Raw genomic sequence first — 20254 nt, 5'->3', positions numbered from 1 at the left:
CATGGCGGCAGAGGAAGCCGGAGGTGTCGGCCGAGTTGCGGCCTGTCTGTGTGTCCTCTGCGGTCTCCCTGCTGCTGGGAAGTCCTCGCTGGCCCGCGAGCTCCTCAGCACCGCTGCGCAGCGCGGATGGAGAGCTGGTGTGGTGCCGTATGACGACCTGATCCCCGCGCAGGCTTTTCAGACCAGAGTGGTGGCGGAGGCGGACGGTGCAATCCCTAACAGTGTAATTTGATGACATGTGTATCCAAAACTAGAATAGCATTATTATTTTATAAAATTATTTTAAGTGGACTTTTCTTCTCAGTAGGCTAAAATACTAATATAGGTCAGACAGAACAAGCCATAATGAGGACAAATGTATTCACTATAAGGGACCAGAGGCATTGACCTCATTTGGGTTTCTGGGATGTGTCCACAATACTATTTTGCCATACCGGTGTCAATTCAATTAAAGTTTCCCAGAATGCATTACAAATGGTATACAGTATTGGTACAATGTTTTTTTTCTCATCCTAGCACACTGAGTGGAAGTTGCATAGAGAAGCAGTTCTACGGTGCGTTGAGCAGTTCTTGAAGAAACCTCAAGTTTTGGCTGAGATGCCGGACAGCTGCCAGATCAACAGGGCTGCATGGGAACAATGTATTCAAGCTCTACGGCAGCCTGCAGCTTTGGACAGCTCGCAGGCGGACCAGGCACCACTTCTCTTCCTACTGGATGACAACTTCTACTATCCAAGCATGAGATATGAAGTGCACCAACTTGCAAGAAAGTGTAAGCACTTTCTCTTTACAGCTATTTACAGGCAACTAGGTTTCTACTTTGATAAATGTCTGATCCCAAGCTAGTTTGTGTTAGTATACTGAAAAGAAACTGTTCCGGGCTGCCTTGACAATTAGAAATCAGTGTAAAAACTATGGGATAAAACAAGCAAAACCACTTGTTTGCCATTGAAATTTCCCTTTGGTTGAAGTCATTTGTCTGTTGTCTTTTTAGATTCACTGGGTTTCTGCCAGGTGTATCTGCACTGTGACTTGGAGTCCTGCATCAGCAGAAACCAGACCAGGTCTGAACCCATTCCCACTGAGGTGATATTGGAGATGGTGAAGCGTTTGGAGTCTCCAAATCCACAGAAAAACTCATGGGAGACAAACAGCATTTCACTCAACACCACAGACGATTTGTCCAAATGTGACATGTAAGACAGCAGAATAAGCAGTAATTACCACTTATTACAGAAGGGCACACGCATAGATTAAGTATGTGTGTTGCGTTTGTCTTTTTCTCTTCCTGTGCTGTCCTTAGCCAGAGGGTGATGGAGTTGATCTCTTGTGCACTTAGCAACCCACTGAGCCCGGCTGAAGACAACACTGAACAAAAGGTGTGCCAATGCAGCTCCCCTCAAATTCTTTAATTGAACTTGAGGTATGCAACCACAGAACTTAATGTGCTGTTGTCTCATACTGTGTAGGAGGCGGACCGCCTTAAATGTGCAACTAGTATGATTCACCAGACTGACCAGGCCTGTAGGCGGCACATTTCTGATGCCATGAAGACTGCCAGAGGTCAGTTTTGAGCTTCATTAATACTAGACATTTGACATTTTATTAAGTTTGTCATTTAAAGTCCAGCTTTATAATCACTTTTTCCCCTTAACTTCAGAGAATCAAGTACCTCCCGAGCACATGAGGTGTTTGGCCGCTCAGCTGAATGACTCGAAAGCAGCATTTCTTCACAACCTGCGGAGACGGTTGTTTAAGGAAGCAACTTTCGCTCAAGAAGAGGAAATTGATGTAGAACGTGTGGTAAAAAGAGCAGTGGATGTTTTTGACCACGAGAAAACGGAAATCCTGCTGAGAGTCATAAATGAAAATAAATGACATTATTTTCACAAAGGCAGAACATCCCAAGAAAATGCGCGACGCTCTGTATTTCATTCAATGTAAATACAATGTACCTTTTCTGGTGATTGTGGCAAAGAAATAAAATGTATGTATAATATTTTATTTTGTAATTAAAAACATAAAAGAAATAGTTTTTTGAAAGCCAAACTTTTAAACTCTTATTTTAAACTCAAGATACTGTGATACAGTCGTGATCATTGAAAAAGTCTCTACTAAGTGTCAGAATACAGATTATATACTTAATCAATACGAGATAAGAACAAAAAGTAATAATTTTCTGTCCATAAAATAATCACATACAAACAAGTGAACCAACTGAATAAGTGCTTGCTTTACCAAGATTTACACAAATTAAAAGCTATTATTACAGTGTTTCAACCTTTGCTATTATCCACAGAAGTGTCTACAGTGAAGTCAGATTTAGTTTTAAAAAGTGGTACCCCAAAACTACTCACAGCTTGTAAATATAAAAAAGGAGATGTAAACGTTGGTGTATAATTAGACTAACAGGCCATGTACAGATGATGGAAGAAAAATACAGTTAACAGCCCCACAATGAATACTGAGCTGGTGATTTATTTTAATGTCTCGTGGATCCGATATGTCAAGCACAAGAAGCTGCATTGGCATAGAAGGAAGGATTCAAGATGTTTCTGTTGTTTAGTCCACCATTTTTATTTATCAATCCAAAACCAATGTGAAAAGATCAAAGCCATAAAAAAACTGCAATAAGGTAACACCATCTTATTCATAAACCTTTAAAGGGGATACATTGTAAACTGTACAGAACTAAAATATGAAATGCAATTTAGTGTCACCATGTTTAGATGCTGAAAACACAAGGATCAAAGACGTCATAACATCTATGTTGCTTGGAATCACTTTATATGTTGTCCACGAGCAAAATGGCATGAAAAGTTGTATTTGTCTATGCACATGTGACCACAGATGTTGCACTGGAATGGATGTTCGTAGCCATGACAGCCCATGTGAATGGTGTAGAGGATGTTATCCAGAAAGTGAATATCACAGTGTGGGCATTTATTTGAGAGCTGTTGGTCCGCTGTGGGCCGGGCAGGAGCGGGTGTGCTCGGCTGGCTGTTGCTGACACTCGCAGTCACAGTGTTCAAGCTGTTCTCAAAGCCGAGGCCGGGAGCAGGACTGTAACTCCCGTGGCCCGAGATGGGAGATTCATTTTTAGGCGGTGAAGTCTGCATTCCATTTGAACATATGGCTGCATGTTCTCTAGAGATCTGCTGTATGAGAATGGGCTTCTCGTCTTTTAAGGACTCTGTGTCTGGGGATGCAGGGGTCTGAGACTCAGGATGAAGGTCGGCTAACTGACCGGCGAGTGTAGACAGCTGGTCCAGTGGGTTAATAAAAGTAAAACCATTAGGATCTCTTTCGTTCTCATCTACCTTGGGATGGTTAAGTTGATCGCTGCTTTGCATATGGTGGTGGATCGTGTGAGAAAAGTCATTTAGATAATCCGACTTCGACATCCCATTGGAGGGAGGGTTGTAGTTGATGAGCATTCGCCTGCTGAAGCCCAACGAGCCGGTCCTCTTCTGCAGGGAGCTCAACATTCTTTTGTTGGAGAAAGGAGAGCGGACGGCCCTGGTGGGGAGGAGCTTGTGGCGGCGGCGGCGGTGGTGCGACAGGTTGCTGCGGTCACTACAGCAGAAGGCACAGAGGTCACACTTGTATGGTTTCTCTCCCGTGTGCGAGCGCATGTGGGCTTCCAAGTGGCGCTCATACGCCGAAGCAAATGGGCACAGCTGGCAGCGATGAGGCTTCTCACCTGGGTGACAATCGGGGCAGGGAATCAGAATCAGAACCATTTATTTGCTAGGTATGTTACACATACGAAGAATTTGTCTTGGCGGGTGGTGCATACATTCAACAAACAACAACAACAATCAACACAGTGCAATAGAAACATATTACATTTATATTCAACATATTCATATTAAAAAATTGTAGCTATAAAATTCATATTACAAGCATATTTACTGTGAAAAAGTAAACAGCTACTATGAGGCAGTAAGTACAATGTAGTGTGCAGCACAAGAGATTATACAAAATGGACATGATGAGATAGACAAAAAAAGTACATGGAATTTACAATATATTCTTCCAATACATCATCCTTAATTTGTGAGAAAAAAACAACTGACATGTAGTTGATTATTGGTACAATCATAACAGTAGTTGATTAGGAAATGTCCCCGTCCATTTGACTGGGAATCACCTTATACTTCATGACCCTGAGAGTCACTGGTATGTATGTGTGAACTAATGAATGGCACTGTGAACACTGACCTGTGTGGATGCGGATGTGCTCTATTAAACGAGCCATGCCCTTGTTGGCGTAGCTGCAGTAGCTGCACTTGTACTTCCCCTCGCAGGTCCTCTCCAGGCCGTCCATCTGGACATCTGAACCATCCTCCATCGGCAGTCTCACCTCCACAGACGGGGGGTCCATGCCGTTCTGCTCACTCCTGGGGACAACTTATAAAAACCAAAACGCACCAAACGACTGTCATCAAATGACTCTCACGTTATCAACGACACAACATATCGCTGTAAATGTACCGTACTCCCAATTCCCACCCGCTTGAAACGGCTCCCCTGGCTCTTTGTCTCCGCAAACAGAGCCCGAGATCATGTTGACATGCTGGGTCTGCTGGGTCAGGTATTCTTGAAATTCCTTCACAAAGTCCACAGGCTCGGTCTTGATCTCGTCCATACTGTGTGTCGAGCCGAATAAGTTGAGTCTCACTACGGACACTTGCAACCTGCAGTAAGTTATTAGCGAATGGATGCCTGGGAAATGTGTGTATTGGTTAGCTCGCTAGCTCGACACCTAAAAGCAGTTTTTATTATTATTAACACCGATTATCTAGCACCACACTCAACGCAGTTCATAGCTCACCTTTTCAGCGTCTAAGTAACATTATCGCTAAGCGGAAACAAGTGTACAAACGGGGCCCCGGGGATAAATTGTCTGACTCGGACTGTTACCAAGAGAACGCTTCTGTTTTTCGCTGACGCGTCTGTGTTCCGTATTCCTTCAAACGCAACTGTTGCGTTCGGGGACTGTCGTTAAAAGTTATTATGTTTTTCAATTTGGCACATGAACGAGTCTCAAGAACGCTTCTCAAATCAGTGGTAGATTTGTTTTTATGTTAACAAGCATGCAAGAGCTTCACTACTGGCGTTTTTATTTAAGCTGTACTCGATAGCTGTACTCAATAGCTTTAGAATTTACGCTTCAGTATCAAGTGTCCAATTCGCTCAAGGGGCACGTGAAGGCAGCATTAAACCACGCAGGCCGTGACGTATTCACGCATGTAAACATTTTGTAACTAATGATGGCTGCACCATCTGTAAGGATGTTCTCAAAGGTGAGATTGAATACCACTGTCAAAGTTATTGCAAATCGTCCGGTTTTGGCGCTGCATTTATTAAACGTCCCACTGCAGCAAACCTTTATCCTTGAACTACGTAGCATTCACGTAACGTAGCCCCAGCTGGCTCTTGTTGATGTACTAGCTAACACATAGGTAACGCTAGCATGAGGGCACACACGAACTTGTAGTACTGGTGAATTACATTACAAACCCGGAGGACGTGAAGAATTGATGAACCTTACATTCGTGGTGAATGATGGCCGACATGACCGTGTGTGTGGCACTCTTGTTCAAAGTGTGCATTTCCACTGTTGCGTGTCCTGTTTTTAGTCGTGCAGACAGATCTGTCGACCATGGGGTGCATCATGCCAGGCTGGATGGAGGAGCAGGTCATCCAATCCTGCCCCAGATGTGTCCTCAGACCAACCAGCTGGTATGGTCTCCTTTCCTCCACTTCAGACGTATTCAGAGGAGGAGAGCATGATGAGGGAAGCAGGTGAGTTGGAGATAAATATGGTAGAATGCTGGCAGCTGAACACTGAACGTATGTCTTGTTCTTTGACAGTTAAAAAATATGCCCAAGAGCGCATTGCTCCGTTGGTGTCAAAGATGGATGAGAACTCTGCCATGGACGAGGACATGATCAAATCTCTTTTTGAACAGGGTGTATGTAAATCATTTAATTGTGAATGATCAAATATGTCTTTTTTTCCGACCCAGTGACTCTGATTTAAAATGTCTCTCTTGTTTTTTCCTTTTTTTTTTTTTTTTTTTTTACAGCTCATGGGCATTGAGATTGACCCAGAGTACAACGGCACTGGCTCCACCTTCTTCTCCTCCATTCTGGTCATTGAGGAGCTGGCGAAGGTGGACGCCTCTGTGGCTGTGCTCTGCGACATCCAGAACACGCTGATCAACACGCTGTTTGCCAAACTAGGTACAACAGCTCAGAAAGAGCAGTACCTCAGCCGACTGTCGACCGACATGGTGAGCAATTTAGCATACTGTCTCGACAGTGTACGGCGTAAAACGCTGCAAAATGAAACCAAACGGTAACCTGAAGATGAAGACGGCAAAGACACATAATACTGTAGATCTCTTGACTGGTTTAGCCTATTGTGCACTGTATTTACTGTAATGTTTCCCTGCACTTCCTTTTGAACTGCACCTGTGTCACGTCACACAGATCGGAAGCTTCTGCCTCTCTGAAGCAGAGTCGGGGAGTGATGCCTTCTCTCTTAAGACGCGTGCTGAAAAACAAAAGGACTATTACGTCATCAATGGATCCAAGATGTGGATCAGTAATGCAGAGCATGCCGGTGTTTTCCTAGTGATGGCAAATGTCGACCCCTCTTCTGTGAGTAGCTGCTCAGTTCTCCAATCTTTGTTTCTCTTGTCAGTTAAAAAAAACAAAAAAAAACACAATCTTCATCCTTAATCTCAAAAATAGTTTGCAATATAAAAGTAACATCTGATTAACCCTGTTTCCTTAAATGCAGTTCAACTGTTGAAGTGAAATTAAATAATTGGATGGGTTTATTACAGACATGTGACAGCCAGAGACACTGGATTTTGTCTTCTTTTTTATTCATTAATTGCTGTGAGAATTTTAACAAAAATATAAAAAGAAATGTTTTTGAAGAAGATTACCAACTCTGCCTTTACATACCACACATATGTAATCCAAAACGACAACATCAGAAATTGTAAACTCAAAATTTGTTAAATGAAGTACTCTCTAACTCAGTCTTAACAAAAAGTGTGCCTGTGTAATATACCAATGAAAAGACAAACTCGCTATCAACTGACAGGGATACAGAGGCATCACCTGCTTCATAGTGGACCGGGACACGGAGGGGCTCGAGATCGGCAAGAAGGAGAACAAGCTCGGCCTGCGCGCGTCCTCCACCTGTCCGCTCAACTTTGACAACGTCAAGGTAACGCCTCACACTGCGCCGGACGAATCACAAGTATTAATGTCCTCTTTCAGGAAAGTTTAATTTGGAGCTGTGACTTTTACCAACTTCCTGCTTTTCATTGTAGGTGCCAGAGAAGAACATTTTGGGCCAGATCGGTCAGGGGTACAAGTATGCTATCGGAATGTTGAATGAGGGCCGGATTGGAATTGCCGCTCAGGTAGAGCGGTCTTTATATAAATGATCTACTTAAAACGAGCTAAATTTGCTCTATTCAGGAGTACAAAGTGTGAGAGGGAACTGTTGCATGTGCTAACTTTGTCTCTGCGTGTTTCAGATGCTCGGGCTGGCACAGGGTTGCTTTGACAACACTATTCCTTACACCAGGCAGAGAGTGCAGTTTGGAAAACGCATCTTTGACTTCCAGGTTAAGATCCACAGTAGACTCCACTCTTTCACAGAACATGTCAGTGAAGATTCACATTATTCTGGGGACCAGTGTGTTAACGGGGTTCTTATGTCGTTTCGTTTCAGGGCATGCAGCACCAAATAGCGCACGTAGCGACGCAGATTGAAGCCGGCCGGCTGCTGACGTACAACGCGGCTCGTCTGAAGGAAGCTGGGCGACCTTTCATCAAGGAGGCCTGCATGGCCAAGTACTTCACTGCAGAGGTGAGCTTCCGTCAGCATTTTCTATGTGCTGCTATCGTGGTGAGGGAACTCCTGTAAAAACAATCTAAATTTTTAGACTTTGTGAAAAATGTTCCTCGTTTGATTAAAGTCATTATAATATCAGAATCAGATTTATTGCCAAGTAGGATTTCACATGAAAGGAATTGTAGTATATAGAGATATATTCCCAAACATGTGCGTTAAAGTAACGCATGTAGATGTATGGAGGTGTTAATGTAACATGTCGTGTCTCCGAGGCGGGATAAGAGTCTGTCACTCCCCTTCACACTTCATATTTATTTATATATATATATATATTACATATATATTTACCCGCAATTTCCCCACTGAGGGACTAATAAAGGATTATCTTATTTTATCTTATATTTAAATACACATGTCACTCTAACAGTACACTTTAACATACACTTTACATGAATGTTATCCGTTAGTCTGAGCACTTTATCTTGTACTTAATTTAATATCTATTGCACTGTTGTTGTCGTTGATTGTTGATTGTCTCGTCTAATGTTATCCACCTTCTGCCAAGAAAAAATCCTTGTTTGTGTAAACATTCCTGGTAAATAAACGGATTCTGATTCTGATGTTTTATTTTCCTCAGGTTGCGACCCTAACCACATCTAAATGCATCGAATGGATGGGAGGGGTCGGCTTCACCAAAGACTACCCCATTGAGAAATACTACAGAGACTGTAAAATTGGTGAGCATGACATAAACAGTGCATCAAATATGCACCACTAGACACACATGGGCTCGTTGGCTCACTGTTTGTTCAATTGTTGCTGACATTTAGAGCTGGTTTAGATAACTACAATGCGGAAAAGGACACAGCTCATGAGGGCTGTGGGAAGGTCAGGTGTAGCTGTTAGTCATTGGACCAGAGTGGGGCGAAGAGGACGGCTGATAGCAGCGGCTGTAATCGGACTCCACAGGAATTCCCCCCGGATGGACCCCTCGGGGTGCCATTATACCATCACACAGCCAAGGAAGCTACCGCGGCAAAAAAATGTCCCTTTTCCTGTCATCGCCGCCGTTTCGGCTCCCCAGTCCTCCAGCAGGAGCACCGGCATTCTGAGCTGCATAATAGGGCCCCTTGTCTCCTCATAGGGAACGCTGCAGGTTCATGTACTGTGCAGGGGAATAGGACAAAGTTGACCTTGTTTTGTACGGCAGGAAGTGATACTAATGCTTTGGTTTGTCTCCCATGTGCAGGCACAATTTATGAGGGCACAACAAATGTCCAGCTGTCTACGATGGCCAAGTTCATCGATAAGGAGTATGATCACTGACAGCATCTGACTGGAGCCTGATGGATCCCAAACCTGTGTTACACTCCATATTCTTCCCCTCAATTGACTTTGTTGAGTGCATTGCTGTAGATCTGCATTCATGTTTCTAGAGTTTTGTTTCAATTCTAGATGTTTGTTACAAATATCACCAATGTTTTCTCTTGTTAAGTGATTTGCACTAATGATGTCACTGATGTTGGAGTTAAATTTCTCCAGCTTTTGGTTTCAAGTTGCTCTGCTACAATGATGATTTTTTTGTTCCTATTGCTTTCTATCAGACCTTTCCAAAAGTCTAGGAGTAACTCAATGTTTGTAGAGCTGTACCACTTCCCTCTTGTTCATACTGTTTCTTCTTCTGCTTATTGAGATATGGTGATTAATCATGACAGCATAACATAACTGATCCATACGTTTCAATATTAGAGTCTTGAAAGATATTGATTTGGATTTTCTTTGAATGTTTCAGTGCCTTCAGAGTCAGTTATGACTGAGCTCAATCACTTAATAGTGTGTTGCTTACACTGGCTCTAACATAGGTTAATTCTAATATTTCACACACTTATAAGCTCCTTTAATACTGTACAGTTTCTTGTAAGGGGAAATGTGGAAATCATTTCACATCATATATAGACATATTCTGCATAGAGCAATATATCAATAACTTTGGCAATACCAATAAATATGAAGTATGATGTAGTGCAATTGGCCGTCTTTCTTTGGTGCGACTGAGGTAGATTAATACGGGGCACTGACACTAGATGGCAGCATTCTCCAAAGTGACCACAGCTCTTTGAGTTGAGGCAGCTTCTCACTGAGAGACTCGTCTGTTACCAAGTCGTTTAACAGCCTGTCACCTCTAATGACATTTTATATCAGTTTAATTATGCCGGTGCTTCAGATGAACAGGGTCTGGCTTGCATAATCGACTCACTGATCATTTTTCAGGTGAGATTGATTACAAATCCACGGCCTACATGTGCTGTGTATAATGAGGTCTGTTTTACACAACACAGACAGGCTGTGTCCAAGTATACAGACTAGTAATAACCATTATGACTCCACATATAATGAATCCTGCAAAGGTATCAGTTTAACAAAAAAAACATGAATCACTGACATTATTTAATGATATTTATTAACGGATGAAAACCTGTCGCAATGGAAATTGTCACGACTGTCATGATGGAGATCTCCATTAAGTTAATGGGTAACATTTGCCGTTTTGCTGATGAAACTTTATTTTAACCAGGAAATAACAAAGCTTTATTTCTCTTTTGTTGTCCACCTTATACACTATTCAAAGAGAGAAGGGAAAAGGACACTGCTCTATAAAAACTTAAAAGACAAATATGTGGACATATCTGTTAAAGTGTTCTCCCAACAGCTACACATTTTCCATTTTCCTTTTGTTAAATCATTTAACTTACAACAAAATATGTGTAACGTTATTCTGTTTTGTGTTGTCAACATAATATATTATACTGATATTCAGTGTTGCCTGTTGACACCAGATCAAACACAACAGATGTTATTATAAGACAAAATACAAAGTGTCATTTAGCCGTGGAGCATCACTGATAGAACAAAAAATCCAACATGGCTAGTTTGTCTGGGTGGTGTAATTATATATAAACATGACAGGTTCCAATTAAATGAACACAGACGGAGAACAAAATGTTACTAACAAGATCAGCACCATGTTTTGCTCAAACATTTCCAAAATGACTAAAACGACAAAATTGAAAACACAGGCCTGCGTTTGCATCATTGATTAAGCTCACTTTGTTTGCCCCTCTGATCCACTCTGACTTGTTCTGTCTTTGTGAAAACCCCTCTGTTTAATGAGCATAATCTGATGGAAACACAGCTATCTGCTTTGCACTTTGCATTGGCAAACTCAGCTCAACCAGCCTCTTTCTCCGCCCCCATCTTTAACACGGCTATGAGACCTCTAATTATGCAGGGATTCAAGTAGCTTTTCACAAAACACAGTGTTGTCCTTTAGAGCCAGAGAGCGCTCCGTGAGCTAAAAGGACAGGCTGGATGTTTGTAGGTTGAGCAAATTCAATTTTCTAATTCACTTCTCTGCATCCGCTTGGAAGTTTGATGTTATTGATGAATCTCAAATGCATGGTGTGTGGTTATTTTGTATTTTATATTTCATTTTCTGGCCATATTCTGAGCCAAATGTTACCTCAAATATATATTCCAAACACTGTGTGACAGGCATACATTTATGTGTGTTTGCTTTAGGATTGTCTAAATCAGTTGTTTGATTAAAAAAAAGAAGCAATGATTCATTATACCTCTCCTGGTGAAGATTGTTTCTTCAATATTAAGATAAAACAATTCTGATGGCTCAAAAATGTGAACATAATCTCCTTATTGTTTTGTTTTTATGAATACCTCATTACACATAAATATAATTCGCTGCATCCAAGCACCAGCCCTATTGTAATATTTGAGGGAACCAAGACTTGTTGTGTCATCCTCATGGATTACACCACCTGCTGCCCCTGTGGGTTTGCAGGCTTTTGTAAAAAAAGCTGATTTGAAAAGCCTTTATCAGTTGTGAGCATTCAATTTGATGTCTGCTAGCACTTCCTGACTAATATAATTACATAGAAGTCAATGGGCTCTGGTGCAGGAGAAGGTATACATAATGCTTTCCGGTTGCACACATGCAGGTGAAACAGAGGATATTTGAAATAACAGCTGAATGAGGTTGATCCTCTGCAGGTCAGTGCAACAGCAGCTGCAACAAGCCAACGTCAAACTAAAGACATGTTCTAGCATCTTCTATAATAACATGTCTTTAGTGTGCTATAAGAAATAAATATAACACTGTTTTTAAAGTCGAAATCTCCTCTTTTTTTAATTTTTGGTGGTTTATAATAGTGCGTAAAATATATGCGTAATTTTCTTAATATTTGTGCCGAGGCCATGCTGTTTACAGCTCCTCTTAGAGGTGTGATAATCCCTGCACCGTTTATTCAATTTACTGACAGATGATTGCGGCTCGTGCACGCCCCCCAAAACCCGGAGACGTTCCTCTTTAATCTAATTGGATGATAAGTGGGTACGCACTGTTGAGCCTGAAGCCAAAAAACGATTGCCCGGCCTATTTCTCCGGAGTCTATTCTCGTCACAACCCCTCGCGGTTTCATCTCAAATCCCATTTGCTATTGTACCTGCCCAATAGCAGGGAGCGAGCGCGTTTCAACTCGGATGGCATTTTTTTTTTTATATTTCATCATTGCAATCCAGCGCAAGTTTGACGCAGTGATCTCTGTGCTCTCCCTCTGATCACCCCTCCGGAGCTGCTTCTCTCATCTCTCGCTTAGTTTGAACAAAAAAAACGACCATCTTTTTTTTTCTTCAGGTGTTGTTTTTATTCGCCTTATATATACGTTTTTGATGGTGATCCACATCGGACAGTGAACGGTGATGGCAGACTCTGACGCGCAAGAGACTCGCCAACCTGCAAAAGACTCTCCGTTCTCCATCAAGAACCTGCTGAACATTGAAGACAAGCCAACGAAGCCGAGAAGCTTCCTCGGCTCGTCCAAAGGAGTGTTTGAAGGCAGCTTCTTCTCTCGACTCGGGGACTTGTCTTTCCCTCGATTTGAGTTGCCAACGCAGAGAATCGGACTATCCGCGCAGTATTTGGAGAGAGCGTCCACCTGGTGGTACCCATACACGCTCGGGACGCACCTGAGGACTGGAGGTAAATGTAGGAAATGTGGTGTTTTGGTTTGGAGAACTCTAAAACATGTATACATTGTATAGGAATTAGGTTATATCAAGATGGGATACCACAATGTGAGATTTGAATTGATTATCGGGAATCATGTATACCTAAATAGCAATATTTCATCAAGGACCATGCGTATATTCCACCAATAAACTGGATGTATATTAATCAAAAGGTTTTGCCTTTGAAGGCCACACGTTTAATGGCTTAGCCGGTCATATTTGATCACACTTTTCTTTTCTTAGCAGGGTCTGAGAAGGTCAACCTGAGGGAAGCATCGCCGGCCCCGGACAGGCGCTCCCCGGATCCCCCAAAAAGTGACCATGATGGCAAAGAGGAAAGCGCCGACGATGATATCGCGCTGGATGACAGTGACTCGGAAGAACCGAGGAAAGAAGTAGACCAGGAGGAAGACTGGAGGAGGAAAACAGACGAGCTGGACTCCGATAAGAAGCCCTGTCGGAAGAAGAAGACGCGCACGGTGTTTTCCAGAAGCCAGGTCTTCCAGCTGGAGTCCACCTTCGACATCAAGCGCTACCTGAGCAGCTCGGAGCGCGCCGGCCTGGCCGCGTCGCTCCACCTGACGGAGACGCAGGTGAAAATCTGGTTTCAGAATCGGAGGAATAAGTGGAAAAGGCAGCTGGCCGCGGAGCTGGAGGCGGCCAACCTGAGCCACGCGGCGGCGCAGAGGATTGTGCGGGTGCCCATACTTTACCACGAGAACGGGGCCACAGACACGGCCGGGGGCCCCGCTGCTAACTCCCCGGGAAGCCAGTCCCTCCTGGCGTTCCCCCACCACATGTACTATTCACACCCGGCACTGCTGAGGCCCGTGTAACGCGGACCGCGGCGTCTGTACATAATGTTTTTAAATGAGAGTGACCTTCATTGGAAAAAAATACAATTTTGTATATTTTGTAGATTCAACGGACACACTGTTAGGTCATGTTATTATTATTATTATTGTTATTATTATTATATCCTATGTAATCATCGTTTATCCTGCTGGAGCGTCCTCGATCAAGTCCATATTGCAATTACAATTGGTGTTACAGAAATTATTATTATTATTATTATTATTATTGGTGAAACTGTTGCAGGCTCAAAAGTGGGTGATAATTTAATGTTTTCAATTTGAAGAAAAAAAAGGTTTTTAAACAGGGTTGTCTGTCCTTATGTATCTTAGATATTTGTGTCAGTGTTTGTATAGGAAAACATGTGGAATTTATTATTTTTATATTTTCCCATATTGTGCAATAACGCTGGCTTCACATTAAGCTGCCAGCCTTTGTCACCTATATACAAAAAAATCCTGTTTCTCTTTGTAATAGTGCAGACAATCACGTGATCCTTCAGAAAAAACCCGAGAAACTGCAGGTGATAGCATTTGTTTGTATGACGCAGTGTTTTGCAGATAATTTGAAAGCCATCCAAAGAGCCAAAAATATCCTCTGTTTTTGTGCGTTATTTTCTTTGATATTGTTATTGAAATTATGTCTATTATATGGTCTTACACTCAGTAAAAAAATCCGTTCCCAAAAGAAATGTATTTACATCCTTAATATATTTATGATGTGCATTGAACATGAATCATTCAATTAAGTTGTGTGCTAAAGATCTTGGTTTTAAAACATTTGTGAGGATGGAGTGATCTTTCCCCCCGATGTTTTCTTCTTAAACCTGGCATAAAGGCACACTGAGTGTCTGCAGAGATGACCGGGGTCTCCAAAATAAAATATTAACATTTTAACAGATTGCCTAACAAATGAAGGCTATCATTGTGAATCTGATGATTTGAAAAATGTTGTGCAATGCCTTATTTTAAACATAATTTAAGAAACTATTATAGCCGATAGGCTACACACAAACAGTTTGATCTCTTGTTATAGAGCTGTGCATTTTTCTGCATAATCTTCTTAAAAAAAACAATTCTGCAGATAGCTGCACACAAACACTAAATCAAGTTGGGCACAACCATGAGGCAAAGGGGATAGAATTGAGTCAGTCGTTCAATTTGCACAAATGTTTATGACATCGATGTTGAGAAGGCTGAGTTATTTATTTTAGTTTGAATCTGAGACTGGCCGAAGGCACAGTTATTATTTAAGTACACTGGACCTATTTGGCAAAGTTATCCTTAAAACACAACACACATAATTTAAGGAAGGCACAGATACAGCATAATATACGCGAAATGAAATGTAATAAGCCATAGGCACGCTGATAACTAACTCCACTTCAGTTGATGTAATAGTTATACGATTTTCATAGTTTGTAATTGGCTTCAATGGACACATTATACTGGCTTGTATTTTTAACATCAGAATCAGAATCAGAATCATTTATTGGCCAAGTACGTTGCACATAAGGAATTTGACTCTGCAGGTGCAAAAAAAAACAATACACATAGTGCAATAATAGATACATATGGTAAACATGGTGCAGCATAGCTTTAAAATATAGATTTTTAGTATTGTATCAATCTTAAATGAAAGACACAATTAGGCCTACTGCTCAGAGAGAGAGAGAGAGAGAGAGAGAGAGAGAGAGAGAGAGAGAGAGAGAGAGAAAGAGAGAGCGCGCACAGAGCAGTCCTATGACATGTGATCTATACTGAGACAACAGACGTATCAGCGTGAGGTTAAATCAACCAATCATATCGCAGGCGGGAATTTGAAGATTTGTTTCAACCAATCAGCATCCACCGGGGCTACGGCAGCGCTTGTCCAGGAGTTAGCTTCCTGCAGCCACATTGCCTTGTAGCAATTACACGTTATACATTTTATTGGATATCAAAGCATAATATTTAGGCTCGTTGAAGAAAATAATCAGCCGCGTGGGAAGAACACCAAACCTAAACGGTAAGTGAAGTGAAACGGCTAACACCAGGGCTCATAGCGATGCTAACGTCACAGTTAGACGCGTTAGCAGATAGCAATGGTAGCGGCATGGGCTCTCGGCTACGTCTAATTCCTGGATTCGTTTTGTCAGTGTGAAACAAGAACAAATGCGACCGAGAACACCCAAAGTAAAGTTGCTTTTCCACCAGCTCTCGCACCAGAAAACCATGTTTTTGAGCATGTTATGTTATGTTAGCAAGCTACGTGCTCGATGTGGCTAGTTAGCTATATCCGCAACCGCTGTCATTGAGCTAAGCTAACAAGCTGGGGAGCTATTGATCCACTAGCGTGCCAATTGCTTCACATTACACTCTCGAACATCTACGTTGATTTTGAGATCAACAGATCAAACTCTGTAACGCATGTTTTATACCTTGTGCAACGAGATCAAGACATAAAACGACTGGCTTTTGCTTTCTGTTTGCTCAAAGCTAACTTTTTTTTATTTCATAAGCTTTATGTTATGGATTAATCTAACATTGTGAATGGTAAAGTAATTGAATGTACACGTACATTTAGCAGTCAAGGATCCTGAACTGTAGAACTAACGTTAACGTGTCATTTTGACAGTGGCAGCAGCAGTTCCTCTAGTTATGATTACACAAATACAACTGAGGGGATTCAGTGTGGTGCATGTGTAACAATTATTAGTATTCTGAAGCATATTATGTAAATAAGTGTGTATGTTATCAACAGAGAGATGATGATCAAACTCTATGGACAATTTTAAAGCTCCTGTTTGTGGTGGTATTGTTGAATTTGATTGCAGTGTACACCCATGTATATTGCTTTCTATAATGAAGACATTTTTATATTGAAAGTAGTCATTTATCCCTACCTTAGGTCTCATTACAGTCACATTTGAGCAAAATGTAGTCTACATTTCAAACTTTGTGATATGATACATTTCCTCTTTGCAGATGACGGGCTCGAACGAGTACAAGCTAAACCAGGGACCAGAGGACAGCATCTCTGCTGTCAAGTTCAGCCCCAGCGCAGCCCAGTTCCTGCTGGTTTCCTCCTGGGATGGCACTGTCCGTCTCTTTGACGTCGGAGCCAACACCATGCGGATGAAGTACCAGCACTCAGCTCCAGTTCTTGACTGTGCTTTTTATGTAGGTCACAGATTTTTTGGGGGATTTGTTGAGGTTCCTTATCGTCATGGTACACACAGATAACGTTCCTCTTTAACTTGCAGGACCCAACACATTCTTGGAGCGGAGGCTTAGATGCACAATTAAAAACGCATGATTTGAACACAGACCAAGGTATGTCCCAAACCTGTTGAGCTCTAATAAAAGGTTTCAGTTACTATCGCCTAAACCGTTCACAGATCTTCAGAAGTATGCCATGTGTTTGCTGTATGTGTTCATTTATGCTGCTCTTCAATATTATCCTGAAACAGATACTATAGTCGGAACACATGATGCCCCCATTCGTTGTGTGGAATACTGCCCAGAGGTTAATGTTATGGTAACGGGTAGCTGGGACAGATCAGTTCGGCTGTGGGACCCAAGGACGCCCTGCAACGCTGGCACCTTTACTCAGCCTGAAAAGGTAGACACACAGTATAGTAGCATAATATAGTACGACAAATTCAAATATATTTTTCCAGAGCATCTTTCATTGATGCCCAAAGCGGTAGCTATTAAAGATGCACTGTTTTTGAGGAAATGCTATGATTAGATTGGGTTTTGACCTAGATATGTAAGAAAATTAAGACCATATGATTGTGTTTGTTGTCTGTAAAACTATTGTAGATTGCATTGGCGAAGAAAGCGTTAATTTGCAAGTGTGAATTAAGACATTTCTAGTGTTGTCTCATCTTGTTTATCGTCTTTGTGAAAGGTGTATACCCTCTCTGTGGCTGGAGACAGGCTGATTGTTGGCACAGCTGGAAGACGAGTACTGGTGTGGGATTTGAGAAACATGGGCTACGTACAGCAAAGAAGAGAGTCCAGTCTCAAGTATCAAACCCGCTGCATTAGAGCCTTCCCCAACAAACAGGTACCCTCTTACTTATAATCTACCCATTTTTTTAAAAATCAATTTAAAGTGTGCACCATTCTACTGAAAGACACGGACCACAGATAATTTACTCGGGGAGCATTCTGTCACAGATATAGATTCCTGTGTTAATGTAAAGAACTTGGATGGTAACTTCATATTTTCTGACTTGGCTCCAGGGATACGTCTTGAGTTCAATCGAGGGACGTGTAGCCGTGGAGTACCTGGACCCAAGCCAGGAGTTTCAGAAGAAGAAGTATGCCTTCAAATGCCACAGGCTGAAGGAGGAAGGAATTGAGCATGTTTACCCTGTCAACGCCATCTCATTTCACAGTATTCATAACACCTTTGCCACAGGTACGACTGGCTAGTTGCCGCTTGACAATATATATTAATTAGTTTCCTATTACATTTAGTTTGTTTCTGTAATGTTTCTATAATTTGTTCTTCTGAGTGTCATACATTTTCATTTGACTTTTAGCCTCGCACTGTGAAGGTTGCACGAGCAACACACTGTTATTATAGATCTATATCTCAGCAGTAACACAGCCTAAGTCTTTTGAGGTTGACCTTGAGCGTCCCCTTCTTCCAGGTGGCTCAGACGGCTTTGTGAACATCTGGGACCCCTTCAACAAGAAGCGCCTGTGTCAGTTCCACAGGTACCCGACCAGCATCGCCTCACTGGCCTTCAACAACGACGGCACCATGCTTGCAATCGCCGCCTCATACATGCACGAGAAGGGTGACATCAGCCACCCAGAGGACGCCATCTTCATCCGCCAAGTCACAGACGCTGAGACGAAACCCAAGTGAGTCTTCTTCACCCCTCGTGAGTCTTCTTCACCCCTCGTGAGTCTTCTTCACCCCTCGTGTACTCGGTACGACAGTTTGCCACTCACCGAATCATGTATGCAGCTGCATTTACAAGCCGCACGTCCAGCTGCAGTCTATGCTGATCTCTATCTCTGCCCGTCCACTTTTCAATATCCGACGGTTGAAAGATACAGATGCGAACTTGAAAATCCTCCCACCGGTTTGTGTGTCTGTGCTGTCGTGAATATACACCCAGTGAGCAGACATCTGCTGTACAGTGTAATGCAATTCACTAGCCATGTAATAAATACCTTTTGTGAAACTAAATCAATGTTTGTCCAGGAACTATGAGTATTCCTTTTAATATATGTTTGTTTTCAGTATATTGTTTGACATATTGGACTTAAACTGTAACGGTTTTTAGCTCAGATGGAATTGTGATTGTTGACTTAGATTTCATGAATGTTTTATGAAGATTTTTTTCTTTTTTTGTATCAGTACAAATGTCACACAATAGCAACTTTGTATTACATTAATAAACTTATAAAATGTGTATTTTTAGCAGATCTTTGTGTGAACCTCGGAAAGCAATAACACTATGCAACAATATTCAATGAATTGTCTCATTGTGCATTGGCTTCAGTCAGTAGTTGCTCCAGAGTTGATTGAATCCATTTTCTCCTGTTTTTGGTTTACAGGTCAACCTAAGTCCACCTGGTTCCCTCTGCATATGAAGCCTTTATCACATTTGGGTTATGTGCTGGCGTCCAGTGTACCATTACCAAATTGTTTGCCGTCATGTCTTCCCATTCCAAAACCATTGTTTTCTCTCTTGTAAGTAATAGTTCTGAAAACCTTTCTTCTCGTTTGTGTCTCTTGTTAAATATTTCATTGTTTCATGTTTGTTCTGACAACCAACTACTGTTTTTCTTGATTGAAACAATTTTAAATCCTCCTTTTTTGCCATTTTTCTGTCATCAATCGTTTTGTTTTTACTCTAATGGTGGCATTACATTTCAAATCATACTGAAGCTGCCCTTGCATCAGACTTGTAACACCAATTTGAATTTGAAACTTTGACACTCCTAATAAAACTTTTTTTTTTTATCTTTAAAGTTTCACTAACAGCATGAAGTTTTGTCACATCTACTTGTGAAAGAAAACCCATGAAATGCTAGGAATGTGTCCGGGCAGAAGAGGCCGATTTCCTTGATGATGTGTTGAGGGAAAGCGATGATCCCACTCGTCTTGCCGAGGGCTCCACTTGCCCCCAGACAGCGACCTGTATTGATAGACATCGGAGGTCTGCGGCCTAAACCAGATCCTGCGTTATTATTCGGCAGAATTAGGAGAAAATGACTAAACTGGATGACCCGGTTGCATCTGGCAGACTGAGGGCTTCACTGTGCGGTGGGATTGTTTTTAACTCCTTGATAAATGTGTCATGCATAAAACATCCTACAAATTGTTTTATTATAGAAGATAAAGGGTGATAGTTTTTTTTTTTTTTCCAGTGAGCTTATACCCTTTTCATCTATATCTCTGAATTTATCTGCTGTTTTTTAA

The 20254-nt window shown here is 41.8% G+C and overlaps 5 protein-coding genes across 5 annotated transcripts; 4 read left to right on the top strand and 1 right to left on the bottom strand.

Moving 5' to 3' along the window:
- Nucleotide 1: 1 nt before the first annotated feature.
- pstk (phosphoseryl-tRNA kinase) lies at nucleotides 2-1968 on the top strand (the record flags this gene model as incomplete). Its single annotated transcript, XM_079214350.1, has 6 exons — nucleotides 2-223; nucleotides 517-772; nucleotides 995-1196; nucleotides 1304-1379; nucleotides 1470-1563; nucleotides 1661-1968. The coding sequence occupies 6 exons, from the start codon at nucleotides 2-4 to the stop codon at nucleotides 1876-1878; spliced, it is 1068 nt and encodes a 355-aa protein (XP_079070476.1). The 3' UTR covers nucleotides 1879-1968.
- Nucleotides 1969-2584: 616 nt separating this feature from the next.
- On the bottom strand, nucleotides 2585-4909 carry LOC306733027 (zinc finger protein Pegasus-like). Its single transcript, XM_079214212.1, has 3 exons — nucleotides 4516-4909; nucleotides 4225-4413; nucleotides 2585-3703 (listed from the first exon to the last, which is right to left on the bottom strand). The coding sequence occupies exons 1-3, from the start codon at nucleotides 4649-4651 to the stop codon at nucleotides 2781-2783; spliced, it is 1248 nt and encodes a 415-aa protein (XP_079070338.1). The 5' UTR covers nucleotides 4652-4909; the 3' UTR covers nucleotides 2585-2780.
- Nucleotides 4910-5276: 367 nt separating this feature from the next.
- Nucleotides 5277-9906, top strand: acadsb (acyl-CoA dehydrogenase short/branched chain; the record flags this gene model as incomplete). Its single annotated transcript, XM_079214312.1, has 11 exons — nucleotides 5277-5309; nucleotides 5646-5811; nucleotides 5881-5981; nucleotides 6096-6302; nucleotides 6502-6672; nucleotides 7127-7252; nucleotides 7359-7451; nucleotides 7569-7658; nucleotides 7766-7903; nucleotides 8526-8625; nucleotides 9138-9906. 11 exons carry the CDS (start codon nucleotides 5277-5279, stop codon nucleotides 9212-9214), a joined length of 1302 nt encoding a protein of 433 aa, XP_079070438.1. The 3' UTR covers nucleotides 9215-9906.
- A 2755-nt stretch (nucleotides 9907-12661) lies between these two features.
- On the top strand, nucleotides 12662-13806 carry hmx3b (H6 family homeobox 3b; the record flags this gene model as incomplete). Its single annotated transcript, XM_079214062.1, has 2 exons — nucleotides 12662-12941; nucleotides 13217-13806. 2 exons carry the CDS (start codon nucleotides 12662-12664, stop codon nucleotides 13804-13806), a joined length of 870 nt encoding a protein of 289 aa, XP_079070188.1.
- Nucleotides 13807-15700: 1894 nt separating this feature from the next.
- Nucleotides 15701-19797, top strand: bub3 (BUB3 mitotic checkpoint protein). Its single transcript, XM_079235300.1, has 8 exons — nucleotides 15701-15829; nucleotides 16789-16983; nucleotides 17067-17136; nucleotides 17274-17425; nucleotides 17717-17875; nucleotides 18055-18232; nucleotides 18468-18704; nucleotides 19387-19797. The coding sequence occupies exons 2-7, from the start codon at nucleotides 16789-16791 to the stop codon at nucleotides 18686-18688; spliced, it is 975 nt and encodes a 324-aa protein (XP_079091426.1). The 5' UTR covers nucleotides 15701-15829; the 3' UTR covers nucleotides 18689-18704; nucleotides 19387-19797.
- Nucleotides 19798-20254: the final 457 nt, after the last annotated feature.

The sequence above is a fragment of the Taurulus bubalis genome (genome assembly GCF_910589615.1).
Source record: "Taurulus bubalis genome assembly, chromosome: 2".
Lineage (NCBI taxonomy): Eukaryota > Metazoa > Chordata > Actinopteri > Perciformes > Cottidae > Taurulus > Taurulus bubalis.
The sequence above is the reverse complement of the archived record's forward strand: the minus strand, read 5'-3'. Positions and strand labels throughout refer to the sequence as shown.